The sequence below is a fragment of the Lithobates pipiens genome, unplaced genomic scaffold (genome assembly GCF_037356315.1).
Source record: "Lithobates pipiens isolate NorthernLeopardFrog02 unplaced genomic scaffold, aLitPip1_a1.2 Scaffold_27, whole genome shotgun sequence".
Lineage (NCBI taxonomy): Eukaryota > Metazoa > Chordata > Amphibia > Anura > Ranidae > Lithobates > Lithobates pipiens.
In genome coordinates, this window is record NW_027507788.1 from 166860443 (window position 1) to 166876766 (window position 16324).

Genomic DNA, 16324 nt, shown 5'->3' on the forward strand with positions numbered 1-16324 from the left:
TATGCCACCCTCACTGAATAGCATTCACTATTTTTAAAGCTGAACTTCAGACAGATAAATACATATAGGTTTTACTTTGTATTCCTGTCAGTCCAGTTCTAAGATTTTCACAGCTCTGTCACACAGAACCAACATGCCCTGCGGAGCAGGAAAGCACATTTTTTTTTCCTGTTGCATTTAAGTAAAGCTTACAATAAACACTTGAACAGTGAAATTATATAATCTGATTGGCTCATTGGGATGTTTATCCTTCTTAGCAGGCAGACCGGTGTTCTGCCAAAATCTGTCCACCCCTTACTGCGCAGGCGCAGCGCTTGCGCAGTACAGAGGACAAGGAGACTCCGAAAGTCCCCGAAGATGAACGGCGCCTGCGCACTGAGGCCAGGTTCAAGCCCCACCATCCAAGTGGACATACGGTAGCACTTAGTAAGAGGACCCCTCGCGGGCTCGCTCCGCTTGCCACGCTTCGGGTGTGGCCTCGCTTCACTCGCCTTTTTTTTAGGCTCCAGTGAGCGAGGAGGGGGCAGAGCGGAGAGCAGTGACTGACAGTCTTCAGCTCTCTGCTCAAGGGGTACTGTGAACCGAGCGATTAGCGGTTCTCAGTGTTAGAGCCGATGGGGGACAGATGCAGCATCCACCTAGGTAAGCAAGACTGGAGAAAAAAGAAAACTACATTCTTCCACTTCAGCCCCCGGGAGGATCTACCCCTTCCTGACTAGGCCATTTTTTGCGATACGGCACTGCTTTACTTTGACTGACAATTGCGCGGTTGTGCGATGCTGTACCCAATTTTTTCCCCACAAATAGAGCTTTCTTTTGGTTGCATTTGATCACCTCTGCGGTTTCCCTGAGTGTGTTTCTAGCTGTGTGGGGGTGATGGGCTGCCTGGGACAACACAAAGATCCATCTTCTTGCATAGCAGGAAGACAAAATCCTGTGTCATCCCCTTTCAGAACAGGGAGATCTGCCTTGTTTACGTTGGCAGAGCCCCGTTCTGTCTATGCGGCCAAAGATCGCGAGTGGCCAGCGGACATTGAGTCCGCTGAACCCACTGATTGGCTTCCACGCTGGCAGAACCTTGTGCACGAACTGACATACACCTACGGCAATTCGCGCAGCTGAGCCAACCTGCTGCAGTATAACTGCGGCAGCTGGTCGGCGAGAGGTTAAGTATGAAAGTAATTCCATTAAGTTAGTTAATTACAATATGTCGTACATTCATAACAAAATACCAGAATTTAGGGTTTGAGGTTGCTTGTACCTCATTGAATATCCCCCAGAAGTGTTCATTTACATATTTACAATTTTTTTATAGGTTAAACATGCATGAACTTTTATACATTTGGGCGGGATTGGGTGGAAGCAGATTAAAGTGGAGTTTCAGTCTTTTTTTGTGTTTATTAAGTCAGCAGCTACAAAAAGTGTAGCTGCTAACTTTTAATAAACACACACTCACCTGTCCCAAGATCCTGCGATACGGCCCCCCTAACCCTCACTGAATCCTCCCCTGAGCTCCACTGAATGTAATGTAATGCAGATCGCATTGCAATACATTCTTTAACGTCCAAGCTGGCTAGGGACACTGAGAAGCTGACCCAAAAGTAACCTCAAACACGTCGCTTTTTGGGTCATAAACAAGAAAGGGAGGAGAGGAGACTGAAGTCTACTCTTCTCCCTCCCCTCAATCTGGTGGCAACCGCTATGCGGGTTCCAAGCCCGCAGATGGGCAAGCGGGCCTGGGATATATAGCGGGGTGCGATTACCAGGGGTGTGTGGAAGCAATCTGGCTTCAGCACAACCGCCCGAATGCTTCCATTTGGCAGGCAGGAGTCTGCTTATCAGATTTAGCCCACGTTCACATTGGGGTGATTTGGCATATCAAAATGCATGCCAAATTGGCAGCTATTGTCAGCAGTGGCACCATTCAAACAGATTCACAAACGTAGTTCCTGTACTACTTTTGGCGACTTTGGGCAATTTGTATAGACATCTGTGCCGGAACCAGCACTGATGTCTCTGAAATCGCTCCTAAAGTCGGACTGACATGCAGGCATGAAATCGTGCAAGTTTAGCTGAACCTGCATAATTTCTAACCCACAGTCAGTGTGAACCTGGGCTCATACACAATCCTGGTGAGGGTAGCCATTGGGAATATGTGCAAAATCCCCGCTGTCATGTCTGTACTACGTACGGAAATGGCAGCATAAAGGGTTAAATCACCTTTTTATGTGTTGTGTTTTTTTTTTTTTTTGGTTTGTTTTTTTGCACGTTAAATTGCTATGGGTCCTTCAAAGTAACACAATTTAATAAAATAATAAGCTTTTTTTTTTCCTCAATAGATTTGCATTGTGATAATGTGCATTGTGTTGCAATAAAATGCATACATGTACCATGTAATGCAGCGCATTGCACTGCACATGACAACAGCGTGAACAGGACACATAGAAAACAATTGTATTCTATGTGTCCTTGCAGATATCCTGTATTCTTCTAGTGCCATAAAACACAGGTCACTGCAGTATTTGAAAATAGTAGGTGATACTGAGCTACGGAATCCACAAACTGAATGTAAGTAAAATATATAAAAATGAAACCGGAGAGCGGGGAAGGAAAAAGTGGAATTGCTGCCTTTACATATTACTGCCACCTAGGTGGAGCAAGAAAATTAATCGGAAAAAGGATGTACTTTATGGAAAAATTATTTTGAAGATGGAAGTGAAAAACCAAAAACTATAATCAATGTGGTATAGTGTTATACCCTCTGTCAGTATCAAAATTGGAAGACTGAGGGATGTTAGTAATGATATATTGTATCAAAACTTGGTGTGTTAGACCCCCTGTGCTAACTGAAAAACATCCCTGAAGAAATTATGGTGTGTTACACCCTCTGTCTGTAGTACAAATGAGTGTGAAGAAATATATATAACAACTGAATGCTGTGTAGTGATATGAAAAATAACCAAAACTGTTCCAGACAATACCAATACAAAAACCAAAGAGTAATAAAGACTGTGGACCCCTGGTGTGTTACACCCTCTGGGGTGTGTAAAAATAAGTGAACTGTCCCAGTGAAGGACAAGGACCTTCCAAACCCCTGTGTATGTAAGGAGGCTGGTGTGTTTGACTCTCTGTATCAAAACAGTAACCAGCATGTATTTGCATATGTAATTGGTTTGTATCAAAAATAAAGGTTGATTTAAACAATGGCAATTATTAATTAATCAAATTAGCTCGTACTTACAACCATAAGTCAATATGACTACCTATTACATCAAAATAAAAAATAAAAATGAATAGTAAATGGTAAAAATAGAAATAAAAAAAAAAAATATATATATATATATATAAATAAGCAAACTGTCTCAAACAATGACAATTAATCTGAAACTAGCTTGTGCTCAAAAAACAATTAGTCCATAAAATAAAGTGACTTGTGCTCAAAAATGAATTGGTGCTGATACTCTTTCAGGTGACAGTGGTGCCAGGTTATATCACCCGTGTTGGTAAAAAGATTGCACTCACCGGACGGCTTTAACCCCCCCCCAGGGGTATTAGGCGTTCACTGACTATGACTGGCTTTTCCACCGGTTATTCACATGTAGGAAAGAGGAATCCCCTTAGCGTAATATATTGCTTAACCAAAGATTTATTTCTCATAAATTTGAACGAAAGATATTTGAAATAGAAAGATGGAGCCGGCGCCGTGTAAACAAACAGTCGCCGCTCTAACTAGAAGGGAGGCAAAGAAGTATTGTAACTCCGTCCTGCGCATTTTGTCATTCAGTACGTCATCTGGAGCATCCATCTTACTACACCTTCCGTACTTTTATAGGGTGTAGTGTCCACATGGTGCTTACGCGAAAAAACACGGTGGCCATTTTTGATTCGTTTTTAAAGACCGAAGCCCATAATCCGGCAGGAAAGAAAGCAGGATATGGAAAATGGAAAGCATATTAATAAAATGTTTGATTCAATTCACGGATAATAAGCTTTGAAAGGGAAATTACATAAATATGGATGCGATCATTGTAATAATGTGTGTGCTTTGCTTGTTCAATATGGCTTAATCGTGGTGCTGCCCAGGACACTACATACTATAAACCATAATCAATTGTACCAATTAAAACATATAATAAAACATATAAATTTAATGTATACATATTAATGTATACGTACATTTTTTAAAAATGATTTAATTGTTAAAATGAATAAAAAGAATGAATAAAAATAAGAGTGAAAATAAAATATGAAAATAAGAATGGATGCACCATAGTTTGAAAAATGTATATACCCCAAAAAAGTGTGTGTGTGTGTGTGTATATATATATATATATATTTCCTGGACATCCCCATGTCAGCCTACTATGGGTCAGCTCCGCCCCCCCTCTGACCCCTTCAGGACCACCTTTTTCTTAGCCCATAAAGGGGCGGCTGTCTGCCCACACCAGTGTTCTTTTTTTTGTCCTCGCTCTGCCTTTTAAAGTTTATTTTAATTTTTATTAATTTTTTTCTCCATCCACCATCCATCCTGTTTGGGTTCAGCCTCTCCTGGATCAGAAGACACCCCCCCCCCCCCATATAGGCTGTAAATCTCCTAAGGGAGGGGGGTTCCCGTGGTGCTGGGATAGTATGGTACAGTAAAAATGACTATTACTGGCAAAGGTTACTGGCAGTATAAATGACTCTATAAACCTTTGTTAGGCAGGTGCTGGCACTCGCCTTCCATGTTTTTGTGTGTTCAGGCAGTGGTTTGGCTCGCTGGGTCTTGTAGTTCACCACCTCCACATGTATTCCTTTCAGGAAGCTCAGAGTTGAGCAGGTGAGGTCAGAGGTAGCTTTCTCTTGGATTGCCTAGTTTTAGGTCTCTCATTTCTTACTGCTGTGTTACTTGTCTGTCAGAGTGTTTTTATTATCCTGTGCCTTTATAGATCTGGGAAGTTTTGCCTACCTTACTAGCTGCCTTAGCACTGAAGATTCGGATGGAGAAGTTTATTTTATTTGTTTTTTGTTTTGTTTTTTAAAAGAGAGCATATCCTCTGTTTTACAGAGAGAAGGGCCCAGTGTGAGCTAAACGCCCACAAAGAGGTTCCTAATCAGCATTCCAGCTTCAAACGAGTAAAAAGGGGACTAGACATGACAAATCGCAGAGTCGCATGCAGCCAGATAGACGCCTGTTGTCACGGCATTCCAGATCTCCCTTACCTCACTTTAGTCGCTCGGACCCAAGCCAAGAGAGGTCAAGACATCAGAGAGCCTCTAGAAAGAGCAAATCCGGGCGCAGACAAAGAAGATCCTCTTCTTCGGATAGGTCTTCATCGCCAGCCCAGGCAGAAGAAGGATCCTGTTGGGCCTGCTCAGCTGAGGTCATCGGAGGAAAACGGGTGTGCATCTTGCTTCAAGAAGGCGGCTCAGGACAATGCTGCGAATGCACGCCAGGTTAATTCCTACATTAAGCACGCAGTCAAGGAAGGGTTAAACAGTGTTTCAAGGAATCCTGCTGATTCTGCTGTATCTTCAGCATCTGCAGATTTAGATCATGTGTTTTCAGTGCGTTGTAACTCTGACGTCGATAGCAATTCAGATCCATCTGAGGCGAGATGGTCTCGGAATCGCATATGTTTGATTTTTGCACTGATTCCCCCCTTGGTGGAGGCTGTTAAGGATGCAATGAAGTGTCAGGAAGAATTGTCGCCTTCCAAAGAAACAGCAGAGATACTGCCCGTATTTAAATAAATCTTTACCTTCCTTCCCATTCATTTCTGAAATTAAAGAAGTATTTGACGATGAGTGGGCGGTGCCTGAGAAGCTCAATGTGCATAATAGAGTAACGAAGTTGTAACCCTTGGGACACTACGCCTAAGGTGGAAGCTTCATTACCTAGATTCGCCTGCCACATTCCTCTTCCTCTTTAGGGATCCTATGGATCGCATAATAAATGCAGACCTAAAAAGGTTGTATAGTTTGGCCGGAGCAGCCTGCAGTCCGGCGGTAGTGCTCACTTCTGTGGCAGCAGCACTTGGGTTAGATTCGCACCTGTGCATTTCTTGGTGCTTTTTGCAGTTTTGCGCTACCATTCATTACCATGGTCTCCTATGGGACGTGTTCTGTGGTGCGGGTCTGCGGAATTCAGAGAGTGCTGGGAGTGCATGGGTGTGAATCCAGCCTTAGACTGTGGATGGAGCTGCTGGATGGATGTTCAGATGAATGTCTGGGAAGTGGCAGTTCTTCTCTTTTGCAGTTTTCAAGACTGCTGTAGAGTTTGTGGCTGAAGTGGCTGTTAACCAGGTCAGGGAGCCAGTTCAAAAGATGACAGCAAAGATAATGGCTCATTCCATCACAGCCCGCAGAGCCTTATGGTTGAAGCATTGGTCGGCGGATAAGGCTTCTAAGCACAGTCTATGTTCGGTTCCATTCGACGGAAAGCTACTCTTCATGAAGACTTAGAATCAGCAATTCAGTGGGTTTCCAGCAGCAAATCTAGCTTAATCCCGCGGAAGAGAAAAAGACAACAGCAGGCCTTTCGGTTTAACAAGAGATCCAAAGAAGGATTCAGAGAGGCCAGTACTTAGACAGTTATTCATGGAAGGGAGTCGGTGAAACCTTCTAGAAACCTTCCAAGCCCAGGGCCAACGAAGCTTCTAAGGCTTCAAATAAGTCCTTCTGAAGGTGTCTCCACTTAACCTTCTCAAGTAGGAGCAAGACTAGCCCAATTCGGGGGAGTTTTGGCGGACAAATTACAGGATGCCTGGATTGTAGCTGTCATTTGATCACGTTATTATCTCAAGTTCAGAACAAGGCCCCCTTAGACCTTGTTCATAGAAACTGGGCTTCCTACAGATGTTTGAGAGGATATATAGGGGAGGTGTTGGCAGCAAGAGCCAACCTTCTGGTTCCAAGGCATGAATTGGGTCAAAGAGTATGTTCCCCTCTGTTTTTGGTCCCAGAGGCTTCAGGGGGTTTTGGACCAGTTTTTGACCTCAAAGTCCTGAATTCTTACATGAAGGTTCCACCATTCAAAATAATCATTGGAAATTATAATTTCCATTGTGGACTCAGGAGACTGGATGGTTTCTATCGTATCTTCTTGTTTCTATAGACGCATCTCACCATCTCTTTCTCAGGTTTTCCATGGAAGGCTCTCATTTTTTTAATGTCTCCCATTTGGTCTCTGCACGACTCTGAAAATGTTCTCAAAGCTACTGTCTGCTGTCGTCGTGACTCTGAGTCAAGGGAGTGCAAATATTCCATTATCTAGACGACATGCTACTTCTGGGTCCATCAAATGAGCTCCTTCTACTTCATGTGACTTTCACCTGTAAAACAGTAGCTTGTTTAGTTTGGTTGTTCAACTTTCGGAAGAGCCAGATGAATCCGACCCAAATGTTGGAGTATTTAGGAATACAATTTAACACGGATCAGGGTGGTTTTTCCCTTCCTCAGAGGAAGGTCCACGAGATCCAGTCTTAGACAAAAGCAGTGATAGCCAGGACTGCTGTGATGGTGAAGGAATGCATGCAGTATCTGGGGGTTCTATCAGCCACAGTTCCAGTAGTCCCATGGGTCAGGTGGCGCAAAAGGAGGTTTCAATGCAACTTTCTTCTTCAGTGGGATTGTCACTCCTTGTTCCAGAAAATCTATCTGCCAATTCCAATAATCTGGTCCCTGGTTTGGTGGTCAGTAGCTTGCAGCCTTTCCCACGGAGTTCTGTTGAAGGTCTCAGAACCAATGGTGGTGACGACCAATGCCAGTCCAGCAGGCTGCGAGGCACACTGCCTGGGACAGCAGGTTCAAGGCCAATGGAACTTTTGTGGGGTGAAGAGTTCAAATTTCCTGGGATTGGATGCTGTCAGACGTGCTCTCTTAGCATTCCAACCTATGTTGTGAGGTCGAGCTGTCAAGATTATTTGGACAACAACTATGGTGCCTTATGTGTCCCATCAAGGGGGCACAAGAAGTTGCCCTCTCCTTCAGATGGCATGTCAATCTTCCTATGCGCAGAGTAGAATCTCAGCTCTCTTACAGCATCTTATCTACCAGGGCCCGGGAATGTTTTAGCAGATCACTTGAGTCGAGGCTTTGCGGATCACAACGAATGGGGCCTGAATTTATAGATCTTATGGCATTGGAGGATAATTGTCAACTGCCTTGCTTCTTCTCCCGGACCTGGCATCCACAGGCATTGGTCAGGGTGCTCTGACCAGGTCTTGGAACTTCACCTTGTTGGATGTGTCCCTGCTGCTTCCATTGGCTCTCAAAATCCTGCTGAAGATTCTGCAAGAAAGGCAAGACTACTATTGCTGTGATTCTTACTGGCTCAGGGAGCTGTGGTTCCCTCTGGCTTGGAGGATAAAGTTGGGCTCACCAATCCCACTGCCTCCTTGTCAAAATCTCCTTCTTCGGAGTGGGGCCCAACACCCGAACCACAGGAGGATGAAGTTAATAACTTGGAAGTGAGAGGGAGGCTTTACCTGGCTTGGGTCTTTTGGGCGGTGTAGTAGAGACATTATTACAGGCTCATAAGAGGTCCACGAATGTAACCTATCACCAGATCTGGAATACTACAGAAAGGGGTTGGGACCTTGGATCTCCGTCAGTATCTAACATGTTGGAGTTTCTGCAGAGTGGTCTCTAAGGCCGCGTACACACGCGGGGACTGTTCGCTCAACTTTGTCCGTCAAACAGTTTCAGCAAACAGTCCGCTCAAAATTAGCATGGACGGACTTGCCCACACACGACGAACGAACAGTTTGCTGAAACCGTGCGCGATGACGTGAACGGCACGTACGACGGGACGGAAAATACAACGTCCTATACACTGCATTACAACTTTCAGCGTGTAAATCCTTTCTGAGCATGCGCGGAACTTAGTTTGACGAACAAGCCTACACACGAGGGGACTGTTCGCTGAAACCAAGTTTCAGCGGACAGTTTTTCGGAAATTCCGAAAAACCTTGTTCAGCAAACTGTTCGCTGAAACTGTCCGCTGAAAGCCCACACACGGGCGGACTGTCCGCCGAAACACTGTTCAGCGGACAAAGTTGGGCGAACAGTCCCCGCATGTGTACGCGGCCTAAGGGTTAGCTTATAATTCCCTGAAGGGTCAAATCCCTGCTTTGTCGGCTATGTCTTGTACAAGATATGCTCTACATCCGTTGGTGATCTGATTTTTAGGGACAGCCATAGAAATCAGGCCTCCATTGAAATCGTTTTTTTCCAAAAGAAGACTTAACACTAGTCTTGGGAACATCGCTGGTTCCTCCGTTTGATCAAGCCTTCTCTTGTTCATTATTTCTTTTAACAGTTTTTTGTTTTTTACTAGCAGTTGCCTCAGCCAGAAGAGTCTCCGAGTTGTGCACCTTCTCATTTAAAGAACCATATTGTTTGGTGCTCCCAGACAAGATAGTCCTTAGGCCGATACCAAGCTTACTACCTAAGGTTTCCATATAATTTCGTATGAACTGGGAGGTCATTTTCCCAGCCTTTCCGGTGGATACAGCTGATGATGAGTGGAGTAGGTTAGACCTAGTCTCTACGATTTCAACCTACCTGAAATGGACTAAAAGCAGATCAGCTGTAGTTTTTCTCAATGGGGCCTAAAAGGGTATGCAGGCAATATCCAGAGTTGTGTCTTCCTGATTTGTCAAAGACCACACATATTGCATACAAAACGCTGGGCTTTCCTCCTCCTTCAGAGATCAAAGCACATTCGACGAGGGGTATGGCAGCATCCTGGGCAGCATACGCAAAGGTTGCCCCTGAGGTAGTTTGCAGAGCTGGAGCATGCCCAACACCTTTTATTAGGCATTACAGGCTTAATTTGGCTTGTCCGCTTGAGGAAACATTTGGCGCTCTGGTTATTATGGCGGCTGTTGCCCATTAAAAATTTGAGTAGCACTGCATTGAGGGTTTGGCTTATTTTTTTGTCTTCCCTCCCTTTTTAATATTGCTTGATACATTCCATAGTAGGCTGACATGGGAAGGTCCAGAAATAAGGAAAATTGTTATCCATACTTACTGTAATTTTCCTTTCCTGGATCCTCCCCATGTCAGCCGGAGGCTTCCCACCCAGTTTATACTTTGCGAGGCGGGTATTTTTTAAACACTGGTGTGGGCAGACAGCCGCCCTTTATGGGCTAAGAAAAAGGTGGTCCTGGAGGGGTCAGAGGGGCGGATCCAGGAAAGGAAAATTACGGTAAGTATGGATAACAATTTTCCTTAATATATACCTAATTTCATACCCCATAGAGCTGGGATAAAATTAGATAAATTAAAATGTCCAATAGAAATAAAGAAAATTAAGAACCCAGTTAACGTAGACTCCTTAGAAGTATATATGTGTGCATATGTGGGAGCAGCCGATGCATCCACACATATATGCCACCACATATGATGTTCTGATTTATCTCATCTAAAAAAATCTGTAGTTCTTCTGAGCCCTTACAGATTATGACAATATTATCTATATACCTACAGTATAATTTAAGGCCTTCTCTCTGTAAACTATATATTTGTTCCTCTTCACATCGGTTTAGAAACACATTTGCCACACTAGGGGCACGTTTAGCCCCCATGGCTACAATATAGATGATATTGTCATAACCTGGTAGGGCTCAGAAGAACTACTACAGGTTTTCTTCGATAAGATAAATTGGAAAAAAAAATGCAATCACTTTTACAGGTATCTGGAGTACACAAAGTATTGATTACCTTGACCTACAGATATACAAAAACAATGGATTTCTAAACACACGTACATTCTTCAAAGCCACAGATAGAAGCGGGTATATCCCAACCAATAGTTGCCACCATGCCCAGTGGGTTGGTAACATACCGAAGGGACAACTGTTGCGTCTATACAGAAACTGAAGTGACAAAAAATATTTTGACAAGCAATCAGACATAATAATCAATAGGTTTAAAACAAAGGGATACAAAGAAAAAGAACTGCTAGCCTTGAAAGAAAAAGTAAAAAAGATGGACTAAATAAATACATTGACATGGCCTTCCTTACAGGTTTTAATAGACCACACAAGGCCCTGGAAATGGTTATAAAAAAACCCTGGCCTATTTTACAGTCCGACAAAGGACTATACTACCAACTAGGCCCACCTTCATTTATAGGAAGGCACCAACTTTAAGGAACAGATTGGTACACAATGCCCTAGACCCACCAAAACAAATGAAAATATCTAAGGACCTTAGATAAGTGTGGAAAATGTTTTACCATGCAGAGTCAGCAAAAAAAACAAGAAAAAAAAAACAATTTTATTTCAAGATCGAATGGAAAGGAATACAAAATAAATGAACTAATAACTTTCAATAGTTCTTATGTAACCTATGCCATAGAAAGCCCATGCCACAAGCAATATGTGGGAAGAACTACTAGGAAACTATGTGTGGGAATCAGGGAGCACATTACCAATATAAAGAATGGGTTTAATAAGCAGTGTTTTGAGACACTTCAGGGTTTACCATAAGAAAGCTCCTACGTGTATAACTTTTTATGCGATAGGTAAGATAAAAGGACACTGGCGGGGGGAAAGCAAAAGAATCAAGGTCTCGCATATATACTTTTTTTGGAGTATATATATTTTTCAAACTATGGTGCATCCATTCTCACTTTTATATTTTATTTTTTTCACTCTTATTTTTATTCATTCTTTTTCTTAATTTTAAATATTAAATAATTTTTTTTTTACGTATACATTCATTAATATATATATAAATTAAATTAATATTTTTTATTGTATGTCTTATCTGGTACAATTGATTATGGTTTATATTATGTAGTGTCCCAGGCAGCACCACGATTAAGCCATATTGAACAAGCAAAGCACACGCATTATTACAAGGATCGCATCCATATTTATGTAATTTCCATTTTTGAAGCTTATTATCTGTGAATTGAATCAATGAACATTTTATTAAGATGCTTTCCATTTTCCATATCCTGCTTTCTTTCCTGCTGGAGTATGGGCTTCGGTCTTTAAAAACTAATCAAAATGGCCAGATATGTTTTTTTGCGCAAGCACCATGCAGACATTACCCCCTATAGAAGTACGGAAGGGGTAGCAAGATGGATGCTCCAGATGACATCTTGAATGATGATACGCGTAGGGCAGAGTTATGATATGTCTTTGCGTCACTTCCGGTTAGAGCGGCGACTGTTTGTTTACACGACATCAGCTTCATCTTTGTATTGATGCATGTTTAAAAACTGTATACAATGTGAGTACCTTTTCAAATTTATGATAAATATAGTTTCTGTTAAGCAATATTACGCTATGGGGATTCCTCTTTCCTACACGTGAATAACCGGTGGAAAAGCCAGTATATATATATATTTTATTATTTCAATTTTTTACCATTTTATTGTTCATTTTTATTTTTTGTTTTGATGTAATACGTAGTCATGTTCACTTATGGTTGAGCTATTTGGATGAATTAATAATTGCCTTTGTTTAAATCAACCTTTATTTTTGATACAACCAATTACATATGCAAACACATGCTGGTTAGTGTTTTGATGCAAAGAGTCACACACACCAGCCTCCTTACATACACAGGGGTTTGGAAGGTCCCTATCTTTCACTGGGACAGTTCACTTATTTTTACACACCCCAGAGGGTGTAACATACCAGGAGTCCACAGTCTTTATTACTCTTTGGTTTTTGTATTGGTATTGTCTGGAACAGTTTTGGTTCTTTTTCATATCACTACACAGCACTCAGTTATTCTATTTCTTCACACTAATTTGTACTACAGACAGAGGGTGTAACATACCATAATTCAGGGCTATTTTTTTCCAGAGCTATTTTTAGTTAGTGCACCAAGTTTTCTTCTCATTTTGATACTGGCAGAGGGTATAACACTATACCACATTGATTATAGTTTTCTGTTTTTCACTTCCATCTTCAAAATAATTTTTCCACCCTTATTTATTTCAAGTAGGAATAGCGCCATACCTACACCCTTGTTCACAAATACTGCTGTGAATTGGAACAGGGTCTTTGGTAAAGGTGAGATGATCTGCATACAAAGAGAGAGAGAAAAGACTGCTTAATGAGTCTGCCATACGCAAGAGGACATCAGTATGCAGCTTGTGTGTATCCAGGGAGGAAGAAAGTGGATTCTTAACATTCAGCCTGTGTGAAGAAAGAGAGCAACACCTCACTTCATATGCAGCCAGCGGTGTACAGAGAAAGCGTAGCTAAGAATTATCCTTACACATTTCTTTCATTGCTGTCGTGATTATGGATTGAGTCCCCCTTTTAATGATTAAGCATAAACATGCATGCAGTATCTTTTGTGTTGTCCAGTTGCTGCTCTTCTCGTTGTAGATTGTGGCCTTGCATTGGTTTGGTGTAGCAGAAGGCTGTGCAGTTTGCTATGTTTGCTATGTGCTTGAACAAGGCTCTTATGCAACCTCATTGCCCTTATTTTTGCCTTATTTTTAGGAATGACCTGCCAAGCCCGCAGCTCCTATGTGGACAGAGAAGTCTTGTGGGGGCACCGCTTCAACCCAGTCCTTACCCTAGAAAAAGGTTTTTATGAAGTGGATTATACAACCTTCCATGATACTTATGAAACCCCCACACCAAGCTGCAGTGCCAAGGAGCTGGCGGAACTCCAGAGAGGAGATCAGCTGTTCCACCGACTATATTCTCCACAAACGTATGAAGGAACGCAAAATGGAGCACCCAGATCTGAGGACGCCAAACTAACCTCACAACCAGACTGAAAACATACTGTTTACTCTTAGGGTGGGGTCTACTGTGCCTCCAGTGTAAGGAATATGGTCATAAAGTTCTACTAGATTGAGACTTACTGAACCTTATGGTTGGGTCATAGAAGCTTTGGCCACGGATGGCATTGTAATGTAAGGTGATAACTGTGTGTCATAGAAACAGGGCAGGTTGTAGTAATGTCCAAATAGTGTAATTGGGACATTTTTTCTGCAAAAGTTGAATCCCTGAACGCGCTCTTGTGGTGAATAGTCAACAAATCTACACAGTCTACTATTTATGTTCACAAATGCACAATCATTCATATCTGACGTTTTCACAGTGCAGACTTTCACTGTTTTTGTGAATATGAAACTAAACAAAATAAAGCTGTTAAAAATACCAGTTTGTTTTATTTTTTATTTCAATGTATTTTTATTGAGATATTTATTACAAATGGGCTGCAACTGCAGAAAGAAAATGAATAATGAAGAAAGGAAATTTATAAGTTACATAGTAGGTGAGGTTGAAAAAAGACACAAGTCCATCAAGTTCAACCGGTGTGTGATTATGTCAGTATTACATTGTATACCCCTGTATGTTGCGGTCGTTCAGGTGCTTATCTAATAGTTTATTGAAACGATCGATGCTCCCTGCTTAGACCAAAGCGGTACAATTTTGCATTGCAATTGTATATTTCAGGCCTGTAATTCTTAGCAATAAAACACTTAAATCTTTCCGAGTCTAAAAGATATCCTGGCTTTGAAGTTTGAAACACGAAATCATAAATTATAATATAATAAATAAATGTAAATAATTATAAAAAATAATAATATAACCATAATAAAATGAATTTCCCCACGATTCACTATCGCTCAATTCTGCAAATGTTCTAATTTACTATCACTGTTTTCTAGCTGGTATAAAACCACTTTTGACGTAAAGAGACACTTTTTGGTTGCTATGGACAATCTCAAGTTTCCTGGCAGAAATAACAGTATATATCATATAAAACTGCATGCAGGGCATTGGACAAAGCACTGGGGACAAAGGGATGTGAAATAATTTCATACAGTAATGTAGTCTGTAAGATTACAGTGTACTGTATGTATTATGATTTTTATCTTTTTTTAATTTGCCGCTGGGTTCGGCCCCCGTGCATCGCGATTCTCACAGGGAACGGAGCCCGGCACAAGAGGCATCAGGTGGAAGACCGAGCCCACAGGCACAGCGGGGGGAGATTGCAGGATCCTGGGGACAAGGTAAGTATACCGCACCAGGATCCTGCAATGCAATCCTGAATGTGGCTTGGGGTTACCGCTAATGGTGCTGAAATTTAACCCTAAGACACACTCGGGAAAACCACCAGGGAGGTTAAGCTCCCTTCCACAAAAAAGTTTCATCCCTATTGTGGGGTCACCAGTATGGTATTTGTATATTGAAATCATGTCCCCTCTCAAGCGTCTCTTCTCCAGAGAGAATAAGTTCAGTGCTCGCAACCTTTCCTCATACCTAATATCCTCCAGACCGTTTATTAGCTTAGTTGCCCTTCTTTGTACTCACTCCATTTCCAGTATGTCCTTCCTGAGGACTGGTGCCCCGAACTGGACAGCATACTCTAGGTGTGGCCGGATCAGAGGCTTATAGAGCGAGAGAATTATAGTTTTATCTCTGGAGTTGATCCCCCTTTTTAATGGATGGCAATATTCTGTTTGTTAGCTTTATTTCTGTTTAACGCTTTATTTATAGTTGGTGTGGCTACCATCTGACCCATAAAATTGTCCTGCAAGACATTTAGGAACTGGCGAGCCTTCAACGAATGCGTGGTTCTCTCCGCCCAGTCTATGTCTGGATAATTAAAATCCCCCATTATGATAACACTTCCCATTCTTGCTTCTAATGCAAATTGTGATAGGGGGCCTATAACATACTCCCAGTATTATTTTCCCCTTAGCGTCATCCCTTTGGAGCTCGTAGTAGCCTCTCAGGGCAACCTGGTGTTCATGGCAGCTAACATACATTAATACAACATTGACATAGATATTATAAACGTCAATATTACACATCAGGTTATTGCATTAGTATTACTACCGTATCTATTACTAGATTGACCAGTTTTGCCATGCTACTTTAAAGGGCTTAAGTGAGTTGGCCCCAGATATGCTATACGGTTTTCAAATAAGTATATTGAGTTGATAATGGTTATGACTTCTGACAGGTTAGAGTCAGGCTAAGGTTTGGTTAGGATACTGGTAACACTGGAAAGGAGCTGGAACACACTTCGCCAAAAGCTCCTTACATTTTTACTAGACCAGAGGATATGAAAGAGATGGCCTCATCCACGCCAGCATACGGGGGACCCACCTGACGTAAAGTGAGCAACACGATATAGTGTAAGATACCACAAGTTAGTTTTGCGTGAGCTCACAGTAATTAACACAAAGTCGCAATGCACTGACCCCCTGGCGAGGGTCATATGTTTTTTGCAAATCAGTTTCCTACATCAAAATAGGGGTTTGTTATGATACTAATGCCAAATATTGGAGGGTATCTGGATTTTGGGAGGGGGGGTTTGCAATCACAAAATGTCTGATATTGAA

General features: G+C 42.0%; 1 protein-coding gene across 3 annotated transcripts in view; it reads left to right on the top strand.

The window, feature by feature from the left end:
• KCNJ5 (potassium inwardly rectifying channel subfamily J member 5) overlaps positions 1–14126 on the top strand; it is a 244474-nt gene extending 230348 nt beyond the window's left edge. For all 3 annotated transcript variants that reach the window (XM_077457858.1, XM_077457856.1, XM_077457859.1), the window contains one exon: positions 13458–14126. In XM_077457858.1, the coding sequence (XP_077313984.1) occupies positions 13458–13741 (284 nt within the window). In that variant the 3' untranslated portion in view covers positions 13742–14126. The remainder of the gene's footprint in view (positions 1–13457) is intronic.
• Positions 14127–16324: the final 2198 nt, after the last annotated feature.